Below are 22,627 nucleotides of genomic sequence, written 5' to 3' on the forward strand. Positions count from 1 at the left end.
AAAATTTGTTGGAACTTTAGTCCTAGTTATGAGGCTAGATACCAATTACTTGGAATAAAGTCGTTACAATCAAGAAGAAAAATTCATAGTGAAATGCTTATGAGAGACTAACAATGCTACCATTTTTAATGTCCATCTCTTCTTGCCTTGGTACGAATCTATGTTCCCGCTAGGTCTAAGAGAGCTAGAGACTTCTTATTCCAAAGAATTCATATGACAAAAATTATGGTAGTAATGAAAATTTATCAAAAATTTATAAATCTATTGTATATTTCAATGAAGTGTCTTCAAATATTGACTTTTTTAATTTTAATCGTAATAAATTTAAAACTGAAGTGTTATATTCATTCACTTTTAAATTTGCTCTTGGAGTGCTTATACCTGTTAGCTGTAATATTGGTTGTAGATAAAATAAATAAAAACAGAAAATAGCTTTAAATGTAAAAGTTTTCCATAATATGACGTTAAAACTAATATTGCCACATGCCTGGAAAAGTAAAGTCACTACAGTCTAAAAACAGCGAACATTAGATTATGAGTGAATAGTTATTTTGTATTTAATTGTTCATTAATATCTCAAAATTTTGTATTTGCAATAAATTTGAGTTTAAATATGTTATAAAATGATAAATGATTGTTAAAGAATTTTCATTGCGAAAATTTTCACTTCATGACTGCGACTATTCCATTCAAATCAAAGTCGATTAAATTCCAAACAGAAAACAAGATACATTAAAATAAAGAAAAATATGGTTAGCCAAACCAAAAAGATATACAAGAAGAAAAAGCCACAAAACTCAAGAACTTATTGAAACTGATTCCCTGGATTAACCTGAGAACAAAATCTATACTCAAAAAAATTACTGCATTTCGACTCTCAACTTTAAAAATCTTCCTATAAAATGAATATCAAATATAATACTTTTTAAAACGCATTCAAAACATTTCTATTCTGTTATTCCCACCCACATGATTTTTCTATTTAATATTATGTTTTCTTTTTTTTTAAATATTTATCTATAATTTTCGAAAATCTAATTTGATTGTAATATTTTTTTCAAATAAACAAAATAAAATATTTGCGGTGGATTTTGGATTTGGCCTTTCACGAGAAATTTTGTCCTAATAACAAAAGTTTTGCAATTTATTGCTAAAAAAGGAGGAGCAAGCAGACAAGGAAGAACTTAAAATAAAAATAATTTATTAGTAAAGTTTTGGTTAGGGATGAAAAAAAGAAAGAAAGAAGAAAGGTCTGTAAGAAAAGAACAAATAAAAACATTTGTTTGTTTTTGTTTTCTTTTGTTGAATATAAACTAAACTTTCGTCGCCCTATTTGTGGTTGATTTGTTGTTACTTTTTTCTCTCACTTTTATACATATACCGGTGCTTGATCGTCCATCATGTCCGGATTGAGCTTATCATCGAAAAATCTCCTAAATGTGAATTCAAAGAATCCATGATACGGCTTACCCGTATCGTCCAAATCATCCATACTCAAATTTGACTCATTAGCTGAGCGCAGTTTATCCGGGTCAATAGGATCAAAGTTGGACGTATCCGTGGGGTGCTCAATCTTTGGAATATATGGGGCTATTTGTTTGCGCATGTCTGCAAAATCGACACCTTTGAAGAAGTCGTGTGCCTTCACTTCGTCAGCCTTCTTGCCCAGCCGTTTGTCGGCTGATGAACACAATCGGCATATTAGATCGCTACCTTCGCGGCTTAACTTTGCCTGTGGTGGGATGTGTAAAGTTTTTTCCCAGTTTATAACCTACAAACCAATACAATTTTGAGATCCTATTTTATTTCACCAAAGATATGAATTTATACCTTTTGTTGTGTCTCAACTGGTGTATTTGCTAAGAATGGGGGTTGGCCGACTAACATCTCATAGAGAATAACACCGACGCTCCACCAATCACATAGTTGCGTATAACCACTGCGCTCGAGTACTTCAGGTGCAATGTAATTTGGTGTACCAACTAATGAATGGGCTAGAACACGTTGATGATCCCGCATTCGTCTCCTAAAAGAAACAAAACAAAAAATGTAATTAATATAAAATTTTAACACATCATTCAATTTCTCAAGATTTACCTTTCCAGCACAGTTGGTCGGGTACCATTTTCCATCATATCTTCCCATGGTTCCATTGAGTCTTGCCGTGAGTGATTACCTTTGAATTGAACGTAAATTCTATCAACTTAAAAATCTTGTTAAAAAATGTTGAAAATTTACCATTTTCTTGGTAATATTTTGAATTATGAGTCCACCTAAAGCCCGTACATAACCCAAAATCGGTTAATTTAATATGACCATCTCTGTCGATCAGAATATTATCTGGTTTAATGTCCCTGAGAAGAAATACATTTTTAATTTTATTTGATTTATGTGGAAACAATGTTTAATGTTACCTATGAATGAAACCCATTTTATGGACACTTTCAACGGCACATGTTAGTTCAGCTATGTAGAACCTAGCCAGAGGTTCTTCAAAAACTCCTTTTTTAATAAGTAACGACATCAGATCCCCACCTATAATGGAAACAAATGAATTAGAAACTTTGAAAGAGTCGTTTTATTAATGACAATAAAATTGAACTTTTTCTATGAATTTTTATACCCTTTATTATAATGTGCTTATCTAAATTCATGAAGAAGTTTGTTATTTATCCAAATCTATAATCCCTATATTCATATTCAATGTAAATATTTATGGTAGGTTAGGAAGTAGAAATGACAGTCACGACTAGCTCTTGCTTCGCAACTTAATTAGCGCTGGAGGGCTCTGTTTTGAATCTATAAACTGTTAAGACCTGTAGATGTGAGATTATAATATGTAATACCGAATTGATATAATTCTATCTAAGCGAGTTAAAGGGCCCAGGTCTCGTACATTAGAAGAAAATTGCATCCAATGATTTGAAGGTCTCTGCAGATAAGCTTGAAGGTCCTAACGATTGTACGAAATGGAAATGGTAAATGGGTATGCTTTTTCGTGCATATGATCTCAAGGGGAACGTTTCCGGAGAGAAAAATGTCCTACAGTCACACCAACATTAAAAGCGGAAGAAAAGAGAGAAAAAAGCAATTGGTTGAAGCAAGATGCAAAAGCTGCTGGCTTGATTGATGCATCGCTTAGCGCACCGATCGCAGAACTTGTCTTAACATGTGAATATTCCAAGGACATTTGGGATAAATTATGCGCTCGTTTCGAAAGAAGCAGCATCCAAAGGCTTAACATGTTAATAGACAATTTCTTCCCAGCAAGAAAAGAAGAACAAGAGGACATACTCGTAAGTGCACACATTGTGAAATTTCAAAAGCTATTTGTGATGAACTAGCCAAGCATAAGGAAAATATCCTCTCTGAACGGATTCTTAATGGCAGAATCATGTCAAAGCTTGGTAAGGCATTTGACAATTTTAGAGACTTGTGGGATACGATTCCTGCTGAAAAACAAATCCTGAACTTATTAATCGAAAAGCTATGCACCATCGAAACAAGAGAAACGAAGAAAATATCAAGAGTGATGGTTTTGCTTTTTTTGCAAGAGGAAATTTTAAGAAAAAGAGGAAGCAACTAGAAAATGCAAATAGTAAACTGGAACGTGCTAAGATGAAATTTAAATGCAATAAGTGCAAAAAAACTCGGGCAATGGGCTCCAGAATGTCCGCAGAAGCGACCTGCTTTGATGGCGTTCTCTTTAAATGCAACAAAAGGACATTTTTTTGAGACAAAATTTATGGTATTGTGACAGTGGTGCTTCAACACATATTATACCAAACAAATCGCACTTTGAAACGTTCATGCGATTCGATACAAGTTGAGAAACCATCAGAGCTTGTGGAGGTATACATTTCAAAGGCTTCAAAAAGTCTTCAAGTATATCACGAAAGATTTGCCAATATGAATATTAGTTTTCGCGAAAGTGTTAAAGAGTTATGTGATAGATGTGCAGCTGGTAAAATGCATCGACTTCCTTTCAAGTCCAGAAGTGATCGACCAATTACTGTTGGTGAGTTATTCCATGCAGATGTTCTTGGCCCGATTGAAACAATATCAGTAGGAGGATCCCGATACTATATTTGTTTCAAAGATGATTTCAGCAATTTTCGTAGGCTTTCCTTTTTGAGCACAAGAGCGAGGTATGTAAATCACTTGAAACATTCTTGAATGAAGCCAAAACTAACGGACACATAGTCAAAAAGTTGAGATGTGATGCCGGTAGAGAGTTTGACAATAAAGAAAATATTGGACCCCCTTATATACCACAACAAAATGAAAACGTGAAAACATAAAAATTGTGGAAGCAGCTAGAAGTATGAGAGTCGCCAGTAAGTTGTCAAAATGTCTGTGAACCGTACAGGACCGACAACAATCGAAAACAAGGTTATATATGAATTATGGTATGGAAAAGAACTGGAAACTCTAAGCTATTCACGCATCTTTGGCACTGGATGTTATGTCCACATACCGAAGGAACTTTATTTTTCGATGATGAAAATTCAATGGAAAACGAATTGAACGCCAACATAGAGAAAGAAAAAAGCCAAGTTGGATGACAGGTGGGCAGTATCTCATGTTTGCAGGAGAAGGTGGTTCTAGTCAACAACCGAGTTCATACTTCGAAGCCTTGAAGTCAGCAGATAAAGCACCGTGGCTCTCGGCAATGGTATGAGTTATCATCTCTTAAAGAAAATCAAACATGGAAACTTGTTAAACGATCTAAAAACGTCAAAGTAGTCCAAAATCGATGGGTATTTCGAGTGAAAAATGCAGGAAACGATGGGAATAGGCGATACAAAGCACGACTTGTTGCAAAAAAGTATGTTCAACAAAAAGGTATCGATTACGATGAAATATTTAGTCCTGTAGCCCGTTACTGCCCAGTTCGCACTTAGCCCTCGCTGCAACCAAAAGACTGAAAAATCAACAATTTGACAATTTGCCTTTCATTTAGATAATCCTTATCATTGAGTAAGACGCTTAAACAAATAGAATCACATAAATTGCCTAATAATAGGAATGATTTCTAGCGAAATTTTCTTGTTTCTGGGAACTGCAATAGTGTTAGGGAATCAGATTCTTCGCCAATTTGATATGTCTTTAAGAATAAATGTCAGACCAAAAAGTAAAAAACGCTGCCCACATTTTTTTTTATATTGTAGGCGCACTAAAGGGGTTATGAATACCCTTGCAATGATTAAACATAGTGCGAGGAATTAGGAAAGGGGGTTAGGATTAAAAAGGAGAAACCGATGCCTATTGGTTTTGAATGTCTGCACATTGTAGTGAGTGGAAAATATTGAGTCTGGTAAAGCATTGCACATTCGTGTATGGCGACTAAAAAAAGAATCTCTGCACTTTACAGTACGACCGAAATTGGGCTCAAGGGTAAACTGATGGGCATTCCTAAAAAACGAGTATTACGTTGTTTGAAAGAAGAAATGCATTTCATTAGGAAGTAGCGATAAAGCAATGAGAGACATGAAACCTTATGACCGCGACGGTGCTCAAGAGATGAAAACGTTTCAGTAAGACACCGGTCACCTATCATTTTCAGAGCTCTCTTTCGAATTCTGTTCAAGAGACTCAAGTGGGTTATATGGGAATTGTACTCAAGTTTTGGACGAATATAGGCTTTATAAATTATAGCCAGATTAGAATGGGTAAAAAACTTCTTGTGTCGTCGAAGAAAACCTAAACACTTAGCTAGGATTGATAGCTGTTCAGTTTCCTCGATGCAAGTACCAGCAAGGGTTATGGGTTTTGGGGGAGGGTTACGCTTGTGTGACATTAGATAGCATTGAGTTTTCGAAGCATTAAATTCTACACGGTTTTTGAATCCCCATTGAACAATGCTGTCACGATCAGAATTTAATGAGCTTATAATACACTGCCGTTGTTAGTCCACATTCGCAGAACAAGGATGAAAATCTAAAAACGAATATGAAAAGCACAGGGTTCTGCCATTAGCGAAACAATGTAGTGGGTAACAAGTATATATATAAGGAAGAATGTTGGAGTCAAAATGGAGCCCTGGGGCACACCAGCGTTTATCCATTACACTGAATTAAACGATTCGAAAGGTAATTTCTAACCCAAAGAAGAGATAAATCAATACCAAAAGCACGCATTTTCGATAAGAAAGCTTGATGCAAAACTCTATCAAATGCATTTGATAGAGTTCAATAATCTTACTTTCACCAAAACCATGTAAAGATTTGTCCCACAGTTCGGTGAGATAAACCATGAAAGCCATCCGTCCTTTAAGATATTTCTTAAGCTGAAACTTGATCAGTGTTTCTATAACCTTGGAAAGAAGGGAAAGAAGTGTAATTGGACGATAGTTAGATGGTGAGGACGAATAGCCTTTTTTAGGGACAGACTGGACAAATGCAGTTTTCCATAAACTCGGAAAGAGACCAACAGAATAGGACAGATGGAAAAGCTTACGCAGTGGTTTTGCCAGCGTCGAAGAAGCGGGGATACTATCCCGGCCAGCGGATTTGTGAATGTCAAAATCTTTTGTACTCTAGCAACTGTACGAGTGCGAAAGAAAGAAAAGATTCGTCATTGGCAGCATCGAATTAACAGCAAACTGTGCAACAAGCAAATTGGCTTTATCCATCGAGCGCACATAGGGAGGGTCATTGTGGACGAGCGTTGGAACTGACGATTAGTGTTACGCACATTTTTTACAAATGACCAGAAATTTGTACTACCTTTGGGAATTTGTAGTATTTTTTGCCGTAATTTCTGGTCATGTAAAAATGTAATGCGTCGAATACGTCTTTCTAGCTTGTTTGCACTTATTCCGGTATTCCTCAGTAGGGTTGGCTTTATAAATCCGGAAACTTACATCTTTGATTCTAATAACCTCTTTACAGCTCGAATCGTAGGTCTTAAGATTACCTCTCGGGGACTAAACTTTGAATCATTCCGATAATTATTTTTGTCAGAGTTGGAAAGCGTTTTTGAAATACTTCCTACAGGAGTGTTTTAATTCTTAAGATAGATTAAACGGTAGCAATGTCAAAATATGGTACGGCTATGTAAATTAGTTTGTGCGAGAAATTAATAGAATGGTTTTTGTTATAGGTAGGCCACATTTTCCCAGATATAATACATTCAGTTAGAGTGTTGCACCTGCTCTTAAATTCTGTCAGAAAAATTGAAAGAGGGGATGAAGTAGTCGGTGTTTGTCATACAAATATCTGAGGGAAACAGTTCCTTGCTTTTGCCATACTCGTAAGGGTGTGTAAAACCAACAGATTGATTCTTTAAGTATTAGTAGTCGAGTGGTAGAAGGTACAGAATTCCATTTAAGGGAACTGTTGGACAGGATCAAAGATACAGTAGCCAAAATACTTCAGAGCTTCTCCCAGAGCAATAAAACAAAACCACCAGCATAAGGTACCACCTTTACCTCACAACACTTTACTTTAACGACTATTTTACTCATGACCTGCGATGTTCCTTTACTCTCTTTCTATTACTTAGCAAAGAAATTGTCCTTATTTGGATGAAATTCTTTATACAGAATTGAATAGGAGAATCATAAAAAGATTCAGTTAGGACGTTCTTGAAAGCACATTCTACGTCTTTTCAATTCTGCGCCCTACCTCATACATGGCTGTCTCTATAGACTTGCCTCTGTATTATGCGATATTCTTCTAGAGGACATTTTTGCAGAATGTCTCTGATATCAGTATCCAGGATGTGTTCTAGTGGTTTAAATATTTATATAAATAAAATATATAAATATTTATTTCACATATTTTTCGAAAAATCACTAGATTCACCTATCATCAAATTAATCTTCAAGAAACGCTAAACCGTTCATGCTACACAGTTTTTAATAGAAAAATGCAAAACGTTTCGAAAGTACTTCTTGGTTTTTGTAACGAATCCGTCGCCTAAACAAATCACACCAAGTTTTTGAAATATATATTTCTAAAAAAAATATGAAGATAAACGGGAATTCGAAATCAACTCAGAAAAATGAATAATTTTTGGAAACAATAAAGTATTAAATTTACGGTATCTCTAAGCTTTAGATAAATTCAAATGAAGACTAATAACAGATAAGAATTTCCAAAAACTAAATGAGATACTAAATCAGAACAACTACAAATGTCTAAAAAAATTAAATTCCCTTCCCGTTTACTTACCGGGAATATAATCCATTACAAAGTATAAATTCTCTTTATCCTGAAAGCTATAGTACAGCTTAACAACCCAATTATTATCCGCCTCGGCCAAAATATCCCTCTCGGCCTTCACGTGCGCCACTTGGTTCCTCTTCAAAACATCGGCTTTACGCAAAGTTTTCATCGCATACAAATGATTTGTTGTATCGATTTTCCTCACCAATGTCACCTCTCCAAATGCACCCACCCCGATGTGTTTAATTTGCACAAACATTGACTTATCCATTTTCGCTCGCTTCAGTCGGATGTAGTTGCTCTCCTTCTGGTTTAGCATTTTACGCATTTCAACTTGGGTCTGCGCTGACAGACCGATCTTGAGCATTTCCTTTTCTAGTTGATTTTTGCGATAGGTTCGCTGTTTGTATGACTTTAGCACGTTCTCAATGTGCTGTTCCATAAAGAATTTAAAGGCTTGCGGCGAATAGTGCCGTATTCGAAATTCTTTACGTTCCTCCTCCTTTTCCTTGGAGACTTTTTTACGCTCAGGAATTGGTGACTGGTGTTTGATCTTTCGGCAATTATCACTTTTGCTTGATGGATTGTTGGCATTGTTAATGTTGTTGTTGTTGCTGTTGGCAACTTGGCTGATCATGGGAGCACTGCTGGAGGCGGTGCCGTTGTTTTTCGATGGCGGGATTGGTGGTGGAGTTGTTGTGGAGTTGATGTTTAATAAATTATTATTACTATTCGAAGGATGTAGAGTTGTGGTGTTGTTGTTGTTGCTATTGTTATTGTTGCTACTATTTGGCTTACTATCTAGATTGTTGTTATTTCTATTGTTGTTGTTATTATTGCTGTTCGCATGGTATGGCGGAGGAGGAGGAAGTTGCCTGCTACTAACCGGAACTTGCTTTTGCTGTTGTTGTTGTTGCTGCTGCTGCTGCTGCTGTTGTTGTTGTTGCTGCTGTTGTTGCTGAAGTTGTTGTTGCTGAAGTTGTTGCTGTTGTTGTTGTTGTTGTTGCTGCTGCTGTTGTTGCTGTTGGTGCTGCTGTTGCTGTTGTTGCTGTTGATGCTTTTGCTGCTGAACTTGATGGTGTTGAGCAGCCTTGGCTTGCATACTAGTAGCATAAGACGGAGGTTCTTTAAGCCCACCTACAATGAGAGGTGGTGGCGTTGATGGGATTTGAGCATTTGGGGCAGAAACAGATGGTTTCGGCGATATCGTGGTTGTTCCAGCAATCATAGGCGAAGCCACCTGTTGCTGTTGTTGGGCAACTTTAGCTTGAATTGTTGGCGCATACGATGGTGGCGCTGCAAGAATGTGCACAGGTGAGTTGCAACCCGATGGTGAGACAGGCGATTGTGGTGCCACGGCAGTTTGAAGGACTGGTTTTTGAACCTGCGTGGATTTAACCGATTGCATTATGATTGGAGGCTGGGTGCGCGTTTGGTAAGCTCCCCATGGCTGTGGTCTCGCCAGCGAGGATGCTTGTAGGGGGTGAATTGCACTGTTTGTAACGGTGATTGGTGATGGTGAGCCAGCTGATGTTGCCGAATAGATTCCGCTGCTGGGTGATTTCCGATAGTCGGATTGTGATTGCGTCGGACTCTGTCGACTTTGCATTGAGGCTGTGTAGCTGGGTGGTGGCGCTGACCCTTGGCCTGTACTTATGGGATACGGTGGTGGTGGTTCACCAGAATTTCCACCGCTTTGGTAGAGGGTTAGGGCTTTCATTTGATGCGTAAGTTGCTGTTGAGCTTTCGAACCATTTTGAGCGATCACAGGTGCTTGACGAAGATTTGCCGCTGCTACCGAATTGGCCGACACTGTAACCGATACGGGTGATGTACCCCGTGTAGGATTTGGAGCTGACAATGCCACTGGCCGGGCAGTTGCCGGTGATCTTCGTTTATAGAACTGGGCGGGTGGCGGGGGTGTTGACGATGTTGAGGAGTTTCGTGGTGGCGGCGCTGGCGGTGGTGGGCCCACATCACTGAAACTTGATGGCGATGGACTGTATTGGCCGGTGCTGGCGCGACTTGCACATGTCACTTGCTGAGAGTGCGAATGTGGACTATCCGAACGAGAACTGCCTGCACCAGAATCCAGTGCTGGACTACAGCGATGATATGGCAGAGGTAATTCACGTTCGATACTTGGTTTGCGATTAAGTTTTGGCGCCAGCATCGACATCACCTTCGGCATATGACCGTTCCCCTGTGATGTGGGTTGTTGTGGTGGTGGCGGCTCCATTGGAGGTTTGGGATGGTACTCGGGTAGATCAGGTCGGCCATTGGCCGCCTTGTACCGGAGAGCAGCAACAGTCTGTAAATAGAAAAATGAAGATTAATTTAATTATAAATAAAACAACAAATTGAGGATACATAAAGTCAAAAAAGTCTCACCCCAAGAGAATAAAAAATAATTCACCGATGAGTAAATCCCAACAGAAATAGAAATAGGAATGCAATGCAGCAACAAAGAAGGAAATCCGAAAATATTATTCATAGCCCCGCTTCAAGGGAGCGACAAATTGTGTTGCACATAGCTCCCGAAAATATCTACATCAAGCAAATTCCCAATTGTTTAACCACCACGCTAATGAACTACAGGGATTCCAAAAAAATAATCCAAAACAAGAAAAGAAACAAGATCAAAAGCAAAAGCAGAAGCACAGAGCCACCAAGCCATCATCAACAACAACAACAAGAAAATCCAGATGTGCAGCCGCGACGTACATAATAATGTTTGCCTGCTGCTTAATAATTCCTCAACCTAACGTCCCCAGCCAATCACTTCTCATCCCACCTGCTTTTAAGTTTTCAATTTGTGTGATTTGACTGTCATCCTGCTACTGTGCTACGCGCACGTTCTTCAAACACCACCAACAAAAAAAAATCAGCACCGAGCGAGAGTAGTTCCCAGTTGTAGGTTGTTGCCAGTTGCCTGCCACATGGAGGAAGCTGTGTTTCTTTTATGAAAAGATGAAGAAGAATCAAGGAACATAAAAAGAAATTAACACAAAAAAAACAACAAGGTGAAGGTATTACCGATCCCAGAAGATTGTGAGATGAGAGGTTGAAACAAGAATATTTTACGCATGGAATTGAGACTACGACATTTCGGAGATCGTTTTATTTTGATTTTAGATTTGAGGGTACTTTTTATTATTTATTTGCTTCTTTAAAGAATTTCATTCGTTTCAGTCAATGCGATGTTTCGCTTAAAAATTTGCATATTCTTTTGAAATCTTATTTAAGCTTTTCACTTTCAAAGATTATTGTTCAAAAGAATAAGCAAACTATTTGTCCAAAAGTGGATAGTGAGTAGTTTAATGTAAAATTATAAAAAACCAAGCTTTTTTAATGGATTTTGATTCCTTGATTTAGAAATCCTCGGATTTACTCCATGGCGTAAGGTTTATGTGATATCTGTAATTTTTGAGATAATCCAGATCGCAAAGTTTTTAGCGGTCTTAGGAAAGGAATTAAACAACGTTTATTTCAATTTATAGTTTTTATTTAATTTCAATAAGATAAAATACACGAATTCCGTGAAGCGGTGATGTTTTTTTTTTCAAATGCTCAAAATCAACTGAACTCATTTGAAAACCAAAATAGAGAAGAACATATTTATATTTAGTTTTTTAGACACCTGCCCTCTTCTTTCATATTATGGTGATAACACAAGAAATCTTTGTAGTGAGGCCACATTACAATATATTTTGACAATCATTTGGGTCCTAACACAAAGTAGTTTTTTTTTTGCAAAATAACAGCTGCTAATGACAGAAGTGTCATTTTGGAAATGTCATTCAAAGCAACCTCGAAAACGTAACGCAAACGATGCCGAAGCTGAAGAGTGTTTGTGCTTCAGCCATTATAGCTGAAATGTTCCTAAAAAGTTAGAGATTAATGTTCCTTACATTTGCATTGAGGTTCATATATCATGTTGATTCTTTTTGAGATCGGTTGATGTCTGTTTAAGTAATAAACAAACATATCGAATGTACTTAAGTTACGTTTAACCTTGTGATGTATCAGTAATGGCCGAAGGAAGAATATGATGATCATTAGGATAGGTGGAGATTAAGTGAAGGTTTGTTTAGATTTTGTTTAGTACCAAACTGATTTTTGAGAAGTTTCGGAATCTCTTCAGTAGCAAAGACGAAGATAGGATAGGATTGGATATTCGCAGAGAAAGTGAGATGTGTCTTCTTTAGTCTTCTTGTGGTAACACCTTCTACGTTAATCAGATGACCAAATTCTGTTCTTAAGGGTACTTATATTAAGTCGTGATCTCTTAGGAAGCCAATAGGGATGATTGAGTCCTGCTTGATTGCAAAGAGTACCCTGTTTTTCTTTGGAAATTTTCGGATATAGAACTTACTAAAGCCAGTATTCTTCAAGAGCAATCTTTGATGAAATTTCCATTTTATTTATTCTATTGTCTAATGCTTTATATCGGTTGAAGCAGTGATTTGTTTTTGGATAATTTCTATGCTCTTTAGTCCCGTTAATATTCTGGAACCTATACGCTCAGTTCATTTTCAAAATAAATAAGTCAAAGAAACGTTTCTATGGTTGTGGTGTATACCTCATGGCACTAGTAGATATGTACAAATAAGATTATATGAGTTTAAGTTCAGTCCCTGTGTCAATATTAAAAAGTATTGAACGTAGAGCATTTAGATTGATTGGTGATATTACAATCATAAGATCATTTACGTCACTTGAACATCGTCGAAATGTTTCTTGTCTCACCCTGTTTTACCGTTATTTTAATGGTTTATGCTCTAGAGAAATAGCCAGTTGCATTCCTCCCCTTAAACAGTTCAACCGTAATACTCGCGCTTCTAGGAATGCTCATCAATATACCCTCGAGCCCATCTTCGGTCGTACTGTCAAGTACAGAGATTCGTTCTTTAGCCGTACTATGCGAATGTGGAATGCCTTGCCACACTTTGTCTTTCCCAGCTATTGCAATATTCAGGAATTCAAAACCAATGTGCACCGACATCTCCTTTCAACCCCTCTCTCCCTTTCCTAGTGCTCACACTGTGTCTACATAATAAGGGTAATATATCCCCTTGAGTGTGCGCTTATTATAAAAAAAAAAAAAAAAAAAAAAAGGATCCGATTTACTGATACATGTGGTTTTTTGCTTATTGTCTTGAGGTACTTACTTACTTACTTAAGGTGGCGCTACAGTCCGGGGCGGACCTGGGCCTCAACCAACAAGCGTCTCCAGCCAGCTCGGTCCCTAGCTAGCTGTCTCCAGTTTCGCACGCCAAGTTGGTTGAGGTCCTCTACCACCTGGGTGCGCCACCTGAGTCGCGGTCTTCCTCTACTGCGCCGTCCCTCGGGATTGGATTCGAAGACCTTCCGGGCTGGAGCGTTGATGTCCATCCGCTCTACATGACCAAGCCATCTTAGCCGTTGGACTTTAATTCTGCTAACAAGGTCAGTGTCGCTGTACAGCCCGTACAGCTCGTCGTTATATCTTCTCCTCCATTCTCCATCTATGCGTACGGGACCAAAAATCGCCCGAAGAATTTTTCTCTCCAAGCATCCTCAGACGCTCTCATCTTTCTTTGACAGGGTCCAGGCCTCAGCGCCATAAATGAGAACCGGGATGATGAGTGTCTTATAGATGGTGATTTTAGATGCTCGAGAGGACTTTACTTCTCAATTGCCTTCTAAGTCCAAAGAAGCAGCAATTTGCAAGAGTTATTCTTTGTTTGATTTCAGCGCTGGTGTCGTTGTCTGCATTAATAGCGGTGCCTAGGTAGACAAAGTCCTTAACTACCTCAAAGTTAAAGCTGTCCATGGTGACGTTTTGTCCAAGACGTCGTCGTTCAGTGTCCTTTTTTGATGACAGCATATACTTGGTCTTGCCCTCATTGACCACTAAACTCATCTTCTTCGCTTCCGTCGCAATGCTCAAAAACGCTCCACTGACATCACGCTTTGATCTTCCAATTATGTCAATATCATCTGCGTATCCGAGTAATTGGATGGATCTTTGGAAGATTGTGCCTCTAATGTTTACGGTTGAGTTTTGCACAATTCTTTCCAGAACGATGTTGAAGAAGTCGCATGACAGTACATCGCCTTGTCTAAAACCTTTTTTGACATCAAATGCATCTTTTCCGAACTTGATAGAGCAGCGTGCATTCTACATCGTCATTCTGCACAAATGGATAAGTTTGACAGGGATGCCAAAACCAGGCATTGCTCTGTAGAGCTCTTCCCTATAGAAACTGTCATACGCGGCTTTAAAATCGATAAAGAGATGGTAGGTTCAATTTGAAGCTCCTGGGTTTTTCCAAGATCTGCCGAAGTGTGAATATTTGGTCGATAGTGGACTTTCCTGGTCTGAAGCCCCACTGATAAGGACCGATCAGGTTGTTGACGAACGGCTTCAGACGTTCACATCGTACGGCAGAGAGGATCTTATACGCAATGTTAAGGAGACTGATGCCTCTGTAGTTGGCTCAGTTTAGAGGGTCTCCTTTCGTATCGCCTGCTGCTTTGAATAGTTCGGCAGCGTCAGCTCCAGCAGCTTTGTTTGACTTAAGTTTAGATATAGCTATCTTCACTTCGTCAAGGTCGGGTAGGCGGAATTGTTGATCTGCGTCGCCGAGGTTGAGTGGTTCTATCTCCCTTACAGCGGAATTCGGTTCGTCATCGCCGTTATATAATTTGGAGAAGTGATCTTTCCATATTCTCAGCATCGACTGTGGTTCTACTACGATGTTCCCTTGATCGTCTTTACAGGCTTCGGTTCGTGGCTGGTACCCTTGGGAGGTTTTTTTTTACCTTTTGGTAAAATTTACGAACCTCATTCCTGTTGTGACATCCCTCTATCTCCTCGATCGCGCGCTTCTCATGCTCTCTTTTTTTCCGTCTAAGAAGCCGGTGTTCCTCTCTCCTCTTCTGCTCGTAGAGCTCGCGAGCAGCTCTAGTCCTTTTGTGCAGCGCCGTTTTGTATGCCTTTTGTTTCGCTGCGTGAGCTTGTCGGCATTCGTCGTCAAACCAGGGGTTTCGCTGTGGTGGCCGTGTGAAACCTAGCAATTCAGAGGCGACATCTCTGATGGCTGCAAGGCAATGTTGCCACTGGTTTTCAATGCTTAATGCAGAAAGCACAGGACTCCTTAGGAGGTTATTAGAGACTCGATCGGAAAAGGGCATGGCAGTCTCTTGCGATTGTAGCCGTCTAACGTCGAATCTTCTCACAGTACTTCTTTGTTTTGGCTTGGATCGGGATATCCGTAGCCGTACCTTGGCTACAACGAGGTAGTGGTCCGAGTCAATGTTGGCCTCTCGGTATGTTCGGATATCCTGGATACTGGAGAAGTGTCGTGCGTCGATCGCAATGTGGTCAATCTGGTTGACGGTTGATTGATCAGGAGATTTCCATGTCCCCTTGTGGATATTAAGATGCGTGAACTGCGTACAAGCTACCAGAACGTCTCGCCCCGCAGCGAAATCGACCAGCCTGAATCCGTTGTCGGAGGTAGTGTCGTGCAGGCTGTATCTACCGATTATGCCACCAAAGATGTCTTCTCTTCCTAGCTTGGCATTAAAATCTCCTAAGACAATTTTAATGTCATAGCCAGGGCACTGCTCATATGTCTTGTCCAAGAGCTCGAAAAATATATCTTTGGTGTCTTCATCTTTCTCCTCTGTTGGGGCATGCGCGTATATTAGGCTTATGTTGGCCTAGTTCCAACAACAAATCCACATCCAAATAGACGCTGTCTTTGTTCTCGGTAGCAGTTGCCGTAGTAGATATCGCAGTCTTTTAGTTTGCGTTTACCCGGTCCATCCCATCGCACTTCTTGGATGGCTGTAATATCTGCCTTGCAGCAGTTTAGGGCTTCCGCTAATTGTTCGGCTGCACGTGGTCTGTTAAGGGACCTAACATTCCACGTACATATCCGAAGTTCGTTGTCCTTATTTCGTTTGCGTGGGTTGTCAACAGTGAATCCGTCCGTATCCTAGGCTTGTTGTTGCTTCGAAACTATGATGTTTTTACGTGGCCAGGAAGTAACCCCGACGGCACAACCCCCAACCTGTCTTTGAGGTAGTCTATTATCAAAATGGCCAGACGAAACTTAAATATTTTTGTCTCTACTTCTGTGCCTGTAAAGACGATCAGAGGAACATCGTAGTAGAACCGCAGTCTATGTTGAGAATATGGAAAGACCACTTCTCCAAATTATATAACGGCGATGACGAACCGAATTCCGCTGTAAGGGAGATAGAACCAATCAACCTTTGCGACGCAGATCAACAATTCCGCCTACCCCACCTTGAAGAAGTGAAGATAGCTATACCTAAACTTAAGTCTTTGGACGTAGAAGGCAATTGAGAAGTAAAGTCCACTCTCGCGCATCTAAAATCACCATCTATAAGACACTCATCACCCCAGTTCTTATTTATGGCGCTGTGGCCTGGACCCTGTCAAAGAAAGATAAGAGCGTCTTAGGATGCTCCGAGAGAAAAATTCTTTGGGTGATTTTTGATCCTGTATGTATAGATGGAGAATGAAGGAGAGGAACTGTACGGGCTGTACAGAGACACTGACCTAGTTACCAGAATAAAAGTCCAACGGCTTAGATGGCTGGGTCATGTAGAGCGAATGTACATCAACGCCCAAGCCCGGGAGGTCTTCGAATCAAATCCCGAGGGACGGGGCAGTAGAGGAAGACCCCGACTCAGATGGCGCACTCAGTTGGGTGAAGATCTCAACCAACTTGGCATGCGAAACTAAAGGCAGCTAGCTAGGGACCGATTTGGCTGGAGACGCATGTTGGTTGAGGCCCAGGTCCACCACGGACTGAAGCGCCACCTTAAGTAAGTAAGTATGTATTTATTTTTGAGTGCAATTTCTTGAAGCATTGTTAAAAATGTTCTTCAACTTCTTTTACATATGGACTTTTAAATAAGTGTGACCTAGTTTATGGATGAAAATTAGAAACAAATCCACAGAAGCAAAATATGTGATCATAATATTATAATTTATGAATATATCTTCAAAAGTATGTGTATCGAATTTTTGAGAAATCGTTTTCCTTTTACATGAAGAAATAAATTTAAAAAAAAACAGTTGATTCACGATGACAAAGTGTGTTTCCATCTTCTGTGATCCACATAAAAGTCTCAAAAGATTATAACTTAAATAAAAAAAAAAATAATCTTGACTTCACCCAAATGCTCCTTAAGAAAAAAAAAGAAGAGAAACACAAAAGCATGATACACTTAACTAACCATAATCATAATACACAATCGCACAGCACAGTAGCCAAGAGTCATAAAATTTCAAATTAATGGTCCGTCAGATCATACTTAAGAATTTTTACGACACCAAAAGGGTAAATGGATTCTTCTCATTCAGAGCAGTTAACAATCAAAAAGAACCAGCTTGCCATCAGTAAAGATGATGATCAGCAACATCACCATGAGCTTGAGTTGAGCATGGACAGCATCAGCATCACTATAGCATCACCAGCAACCAACAACCATCAACCACTAACAGCAACAGCAACAGCAACATCATCAGCCAGAAGAAGCATTGAGAGACATGACACGAACAAAAATACCTTGACCATCGTTGACCATCATCAGGAGTACATTCCAGGTATTCGTCGAATCGAAACGTAGGTAGGTTAGGTATAGCCAATTCGTTTTTTGAATGGTATTGGTAGGTCGGTTAGTTGGATTGTTCGGAGTAAAAATTATGTTCGGAATGACGACGACGATGATGCGACAGTTGGTGATGCGCTACCTCATGGTGGTGCATCTTTTCTTAAGTAATACTACCAAGACTAAGACCTGCTGAGTGCTGATGAAGCTGATGTCCACTTGGGTTTTTGTTCCTTTGGCATCAGTTCACTGCCTACACAAAGTAGTCGTTACGATTTTATTACTTTTAAGCTATGCTTAGGCATGTGTTTTAATCTTTTTAAAAGTCAATATTCGCTTTTGGTCTTTTCTTTAGTTTAATTTTTTTTTTTGTAAATTCTTTAAGGTATCAAGGCTTATGAGAGACTTTGTATTAAATGGTTTTGATAATAGTCAACTTTAAGTAGATATTAAAGATATAATGCATGGTTAATTTTATCATATGATTGTAAAATAATGTTTCTAATTATTGTTTATTGATATAGCAGTAATTTAACCTCACTTAAATAAACAATTTGATCTGAACTTTCTAAAATTGCATGACCATTTTTTAAACAAATTATTTACGTTTAAATCACCACTTTTGTAAATAGCCTTTCTGGCGATTCATCATCGTAAATAGCAAACTTTTAAGTAAATATTCCTTTAACTGTCAGCTAAATTTGACAGGAGTCAAATGTCAGTTCCAAAACTTTTTTAAATGTATAGATTGGGCGCATTCACAAAGCTAGTGACTACGTAGTCAAAATTCAACTAGCTTTGTGAATGCAAAATTGCACTACAAAAAGCTAGCCGATCCGGAACTGTTATATTAATGATAAATACAAATAAACGGTGATTTTTTAAGAGCTTGAGAACTTTAAAAAAAAAGCATAAAATTTGCAAAATCTCATCGATTCTTTATTTGAAACGTTAGATTGGTCCATGACATTTACTTTTTGAAGATAATTCATTTAAATGTTGACCGCGGCTGCGTCTTAGGTGGTCCATTCGGAAAGTCCAATTTTGGGTAACTTTTTCGAGCATTTCGGCCGGAATAGCCCGAATTTGTTCGGAAATGTTGTCTTCCAAAGCTGGAATAGTTGCTGGCTTATTTGTTGCGTCCAACAGCATCTTTGAAATAATACGGTCCAATGATTCCACAAGCGTACAAACCACACCAAACAGTGCATTTTTCGGGATGCATGGGCAGTTCTTGAACGGCTTCTGGTTGCTCTTCACTCCAAATGCGGCAATTTTGCTTATTTACGTAGCCATTCAACCAGAAATGAGCCTCTTCGCTGAACAAAATTTGTCGATAAAAAAGCGGATTTTCTGCCAACTTTTCTAGGGCCCATTCACTGAAAATTCGACGTTGTGGCAGATCGTTCGGCTTCAGTTCTTGCACGAGCTATATTTTATACGGTTTTACACCAAGATCTATGCGTAAAATCTTCCATGTGGTCGAATAACACAAACCCAATTGCTGCGAACGGCGACGAATCGACATTTCACGGTCTTCAGCAACACTCTCAGAAACAGACGCAATATTCTCTTCTGTACGCACTGTACGCATTCGTGTGGTTGGTTTAATGTCCACTAAAGTAAACTGAGTGCGAAACTTGGTCACAAACGCATTAATTGTTTGCTCACTTGGTCGATTATTTAGACCATAAATCGGACGTAAAGCGCGAAACACATTTCGAACCGAACACTGATTTTGGTAATAAAATTCAATGATTTGCAAGCGTTGCTCGTTAGTAGGTCTATTCATGATGAAATATCAAAGCATACTGAGCATCTTTCTCTTTGACACCATGTCTGAAATCCCGCGTGATCTGTCAAATAATAATGCATAAAAATCCTAACCTCAAAAAAATCACCCTTTATATAAATAAAGAGGCTGGGATACGACCCACACTGATAACTTCATATCCCGTCGGTAGATTTGTCTTGCTTAAAAGTTTGTAGGTTTTCGTGTTGGTTTAAAAAAGTTGTCAGTTAAATTATTCTTAAAAAAATTTAAATTACCAACAATATTTTTTATATAAAAAAATAGTTTAGCTTGAAAGTCTAGTTTTGTTGAATAGATTTTTATTTGAAAACAAATTTTTAACAATGAATAAATGAATGAAATTAATTTGAGAGATTTGAACCAAACATCAATTTTAACCAAATTTGCGTACTATTTTTTGTAGATTTTAACGGACTGTTGGATTTTTATAAAAAAAAAAAACTACTGAATATCGAAAACAATATTTTCTGTGAAATAAAAAAAAGTTTGAAAACAATATTTTTTATTTTTTAAAAGCTATTTGAGTCAGAAGTAAAAAAAAGTAAAGTTTTTTTGTAAGGTTTTTATTTTTTGTAAGAAAACTGTCAATTCGATTTTTCTCAAAATTTTTCTGAATGTTGAAAACAATATTTCTTATAAGTTAAAATTAGTTCGAAGCCATAATCTTAATTTTTGAAAAGATATTTGAATCGAAAATCAATTTTTACTAACTTTCGTTAAATTTTCTTTTTTTTATCGATTTATCTTAAAATTTTACTGAATGTTGTAAATAATATTTTTTAAAAGATAAAATAAGCTTTAAGCCAATATCTCAAATTTTTGAAAAGATATTTGAGCCAAAATTTATTTTTGCCAACTTTGAGTAATGTTTTTATTAGCTTTTTATTTTTTTATAAAAAAAACTGTCAATTCGGTTTTTCTCAAAATTTTACTGAATGTTAAAAACAATATTTCTTATAAGTTAAAATTAGTTCGAAGCCATAATCTCAAATTTTTAAAAAGATATTTGAATCGAAAATCAATTTTTACTAACTTTTGTTTAATTGTCTTTTAAGTTTCTATTTTTTGTAAAAAAAAACTGTCAATTCGATTCTTTTCAAAATTGTTTTGAATGATGAAAACAATATTTCTTATAAGTTGAAATTAGTTGGAAGCCATAATCTCAAATTTTTAAAAAGATATTTGAATCGAAAATCAATTTTTACTAACTTTTGTTAAATTGTCTTTTAAGTTTCTATTTTTTGTAAAAAAAAAACTGTCAATTCGATTCTTTTCAAAATTGTTCTGAATGTTGAAAACAATATTTCTTATAAGTTGAAATTAGTTGAAAGGCATTATCTTAAATTTTTAAAAAGATATTTGAGTCGAAATTCAATTTTTACCAACTATGAGTTTTTATTTTTTATAAAAAATACTGTCAAGTCGATTTTTCTAAAAATTTTACCACATGTTGAAAACGTTTTTTTTCGTTCCACAAAACTGTTTTGGAGATAAAATCGTATTATATTCGTAAAATTTTCGAGGTGAATTTTTTTTTTTCAGTTTGGAAACTAAAACAATGTTTCTAAAATGTTCTTTTCTGTCATTTAATTTTTTGAAGGTCTGTTGATTTTGAGCGAAATTGACGGGAGCAGAGCATTGCTAAGATTCAGACATAATACATTCAGACATGTAGATAAGGCAAGTTTCTGATATCTGATTGGTCAGCTGTCAAAAAATGTTCCTTTAAATGTGACAATTAGTTGTGAAAGTTATTTGAGAAGTTGGACAAGAAAAAATCTTTTTTACTTTCAAAATATCAGATATGCAACCGAAAGCTGAACTTCATTATTAAGTCAATATTCCAGGGAAAAGAAATTGGGAATTGCAATTGTAAATTTGTAATTGAAATTCGTTTTAAAATTTAAAAAATAAACAGACTGATTCCACAATTTCAATTTGGTGAAAGATAAACTTTCTAAGATTTTTCAGAATATTCTCAATCAGCTAAAAAAAGCAGAAGAAAAATAAACTGACCTCTTGAATTTCAAATGGGGTTTGTATGTATTTATTTTCTTCCTATTTGAATTACAAATGTGACAGAAAATAATTGAGAAATGAAATCATAAACATTCGTTTGAAACCAAAAAATACATAAACGTGCAATTTATATATTGCAAGTAAAAGACTATTAATGACAAGTAAATTATGACATATGTCAAAATTTTAGACTGGCAAATCGTGTCTAAATTTTTGACTCAAAAATTTCAACAAAATTAGCTCTCACCTGAAAGTTTGTGTTCCCCTTAAAAAATCTTTATTTTATTTATTTTGGCCATGGTACGCAAGAACAGGGGAAAATTGTGTTTTGACAGGTCTAGATCAAAAATACTTTTTAACATTTTTTTTCACTCTTAAAATCAAGTGTCAAATTTGTTTTCCAGAATTCTTTCTATCAATTTGACTTTTGTTTCCAGTACAACGTGCATAATCATCAGTCAAATATTTATCATTGGATGACATTAAGGTATTTCTGGAATCACAATTACAACGGTTATTAGCAACAGACTCTACTTAATTACATTTAAAACGGAATAAAACAAAAAAAACTTCAAAGATGAATTTCGAGAAATTTGTAATTACTGTCAAATGCATGATGTTCGGTAACATCCCCTTCCTTTTAATACCACCTATGTACGAGTATATCCACCACCAACCAGCAACTGCTGTGTCTGTTTCGATTGCCTGCATCTCTGCAGTCCCTGCCGCTTTATGTCAACATCAGGCTGACGTGTGAAGTAGCAAACTGCATTATGCACTCGAACTACTCTCGATTTGAAAAATTCCAAAGTAATAAATGATGGCTTGGGCCGGCAGAGATACATATCCGATACATTAAGTTATGACATTATGACGAATTGCATGATCCAGTCCTTCGATTGTAAGCGACTTGACAAGAGGGCCATAAAAGCATTTACATACGTAACTCCATACATCTGTGCTCCAGTTTTGTGTTCTTTGTTTTTTA

The 22,627-nt window shown here is 37.3% G+C and overlaps 1 protein-coding gene across 1 annotated transcript in view; it reads right to left on the reverse strand.

Annotated features, from left to right (window-relative positions):
- Nucleotides 1–269: 269 nt before the first annotated feature.
- LOC129949350 (serine/threonine-protein kinase Warts) overlaps nt 270–22,627 on the reverse strand; it is a 97,882-nt gene continuing 75,524 nt past the window's right edge. Inside the window, exons 3-8 of the mRNA XM_056060784.1 lie at nt 8,178–10,482; nt 2,415–2,535; nt 2,239–2,354; nt 2,098–2,176; nt 1,831–2,026; nt 270–1,771 (exon numbers count right to left, since the gene is read on the reverse strand). Coding sequence (XP_055916759.1) covers nt 1,370–1,771; nt 1,831–2,026; nt 2,098–2,176; nt 2,239–2,354; nt 2,415–2,535; nt 8,178–10,482 — 3,219 coding nt within the window. The 3' untranslated portion in view covers nt 270–1,369. The remainder of the gene's footprint in view (nt 1,772–1,830; nt 2,027–2,097; nt 2,177–2,238; nt 2,355–2,414; nt 2,536–8,177; nt 10,483–22,627) is intronic.

The sequence above is a fragment of the Eupeodes corollae genome, chromosome 1, assembly GCF_945859685.1.
Source record: "Eupeodes corollae chromosome 1, idEupCoro1.1, whole genome shotgun sequence".
In the NCBI taxonomy this organism is placed as follows: domain Eukaryota; kingdom Metazoa; phylum Arthropoda; class Insecta; order Diptera; family Syrphidae; genus Eupeodes; species Eupeodes corollae.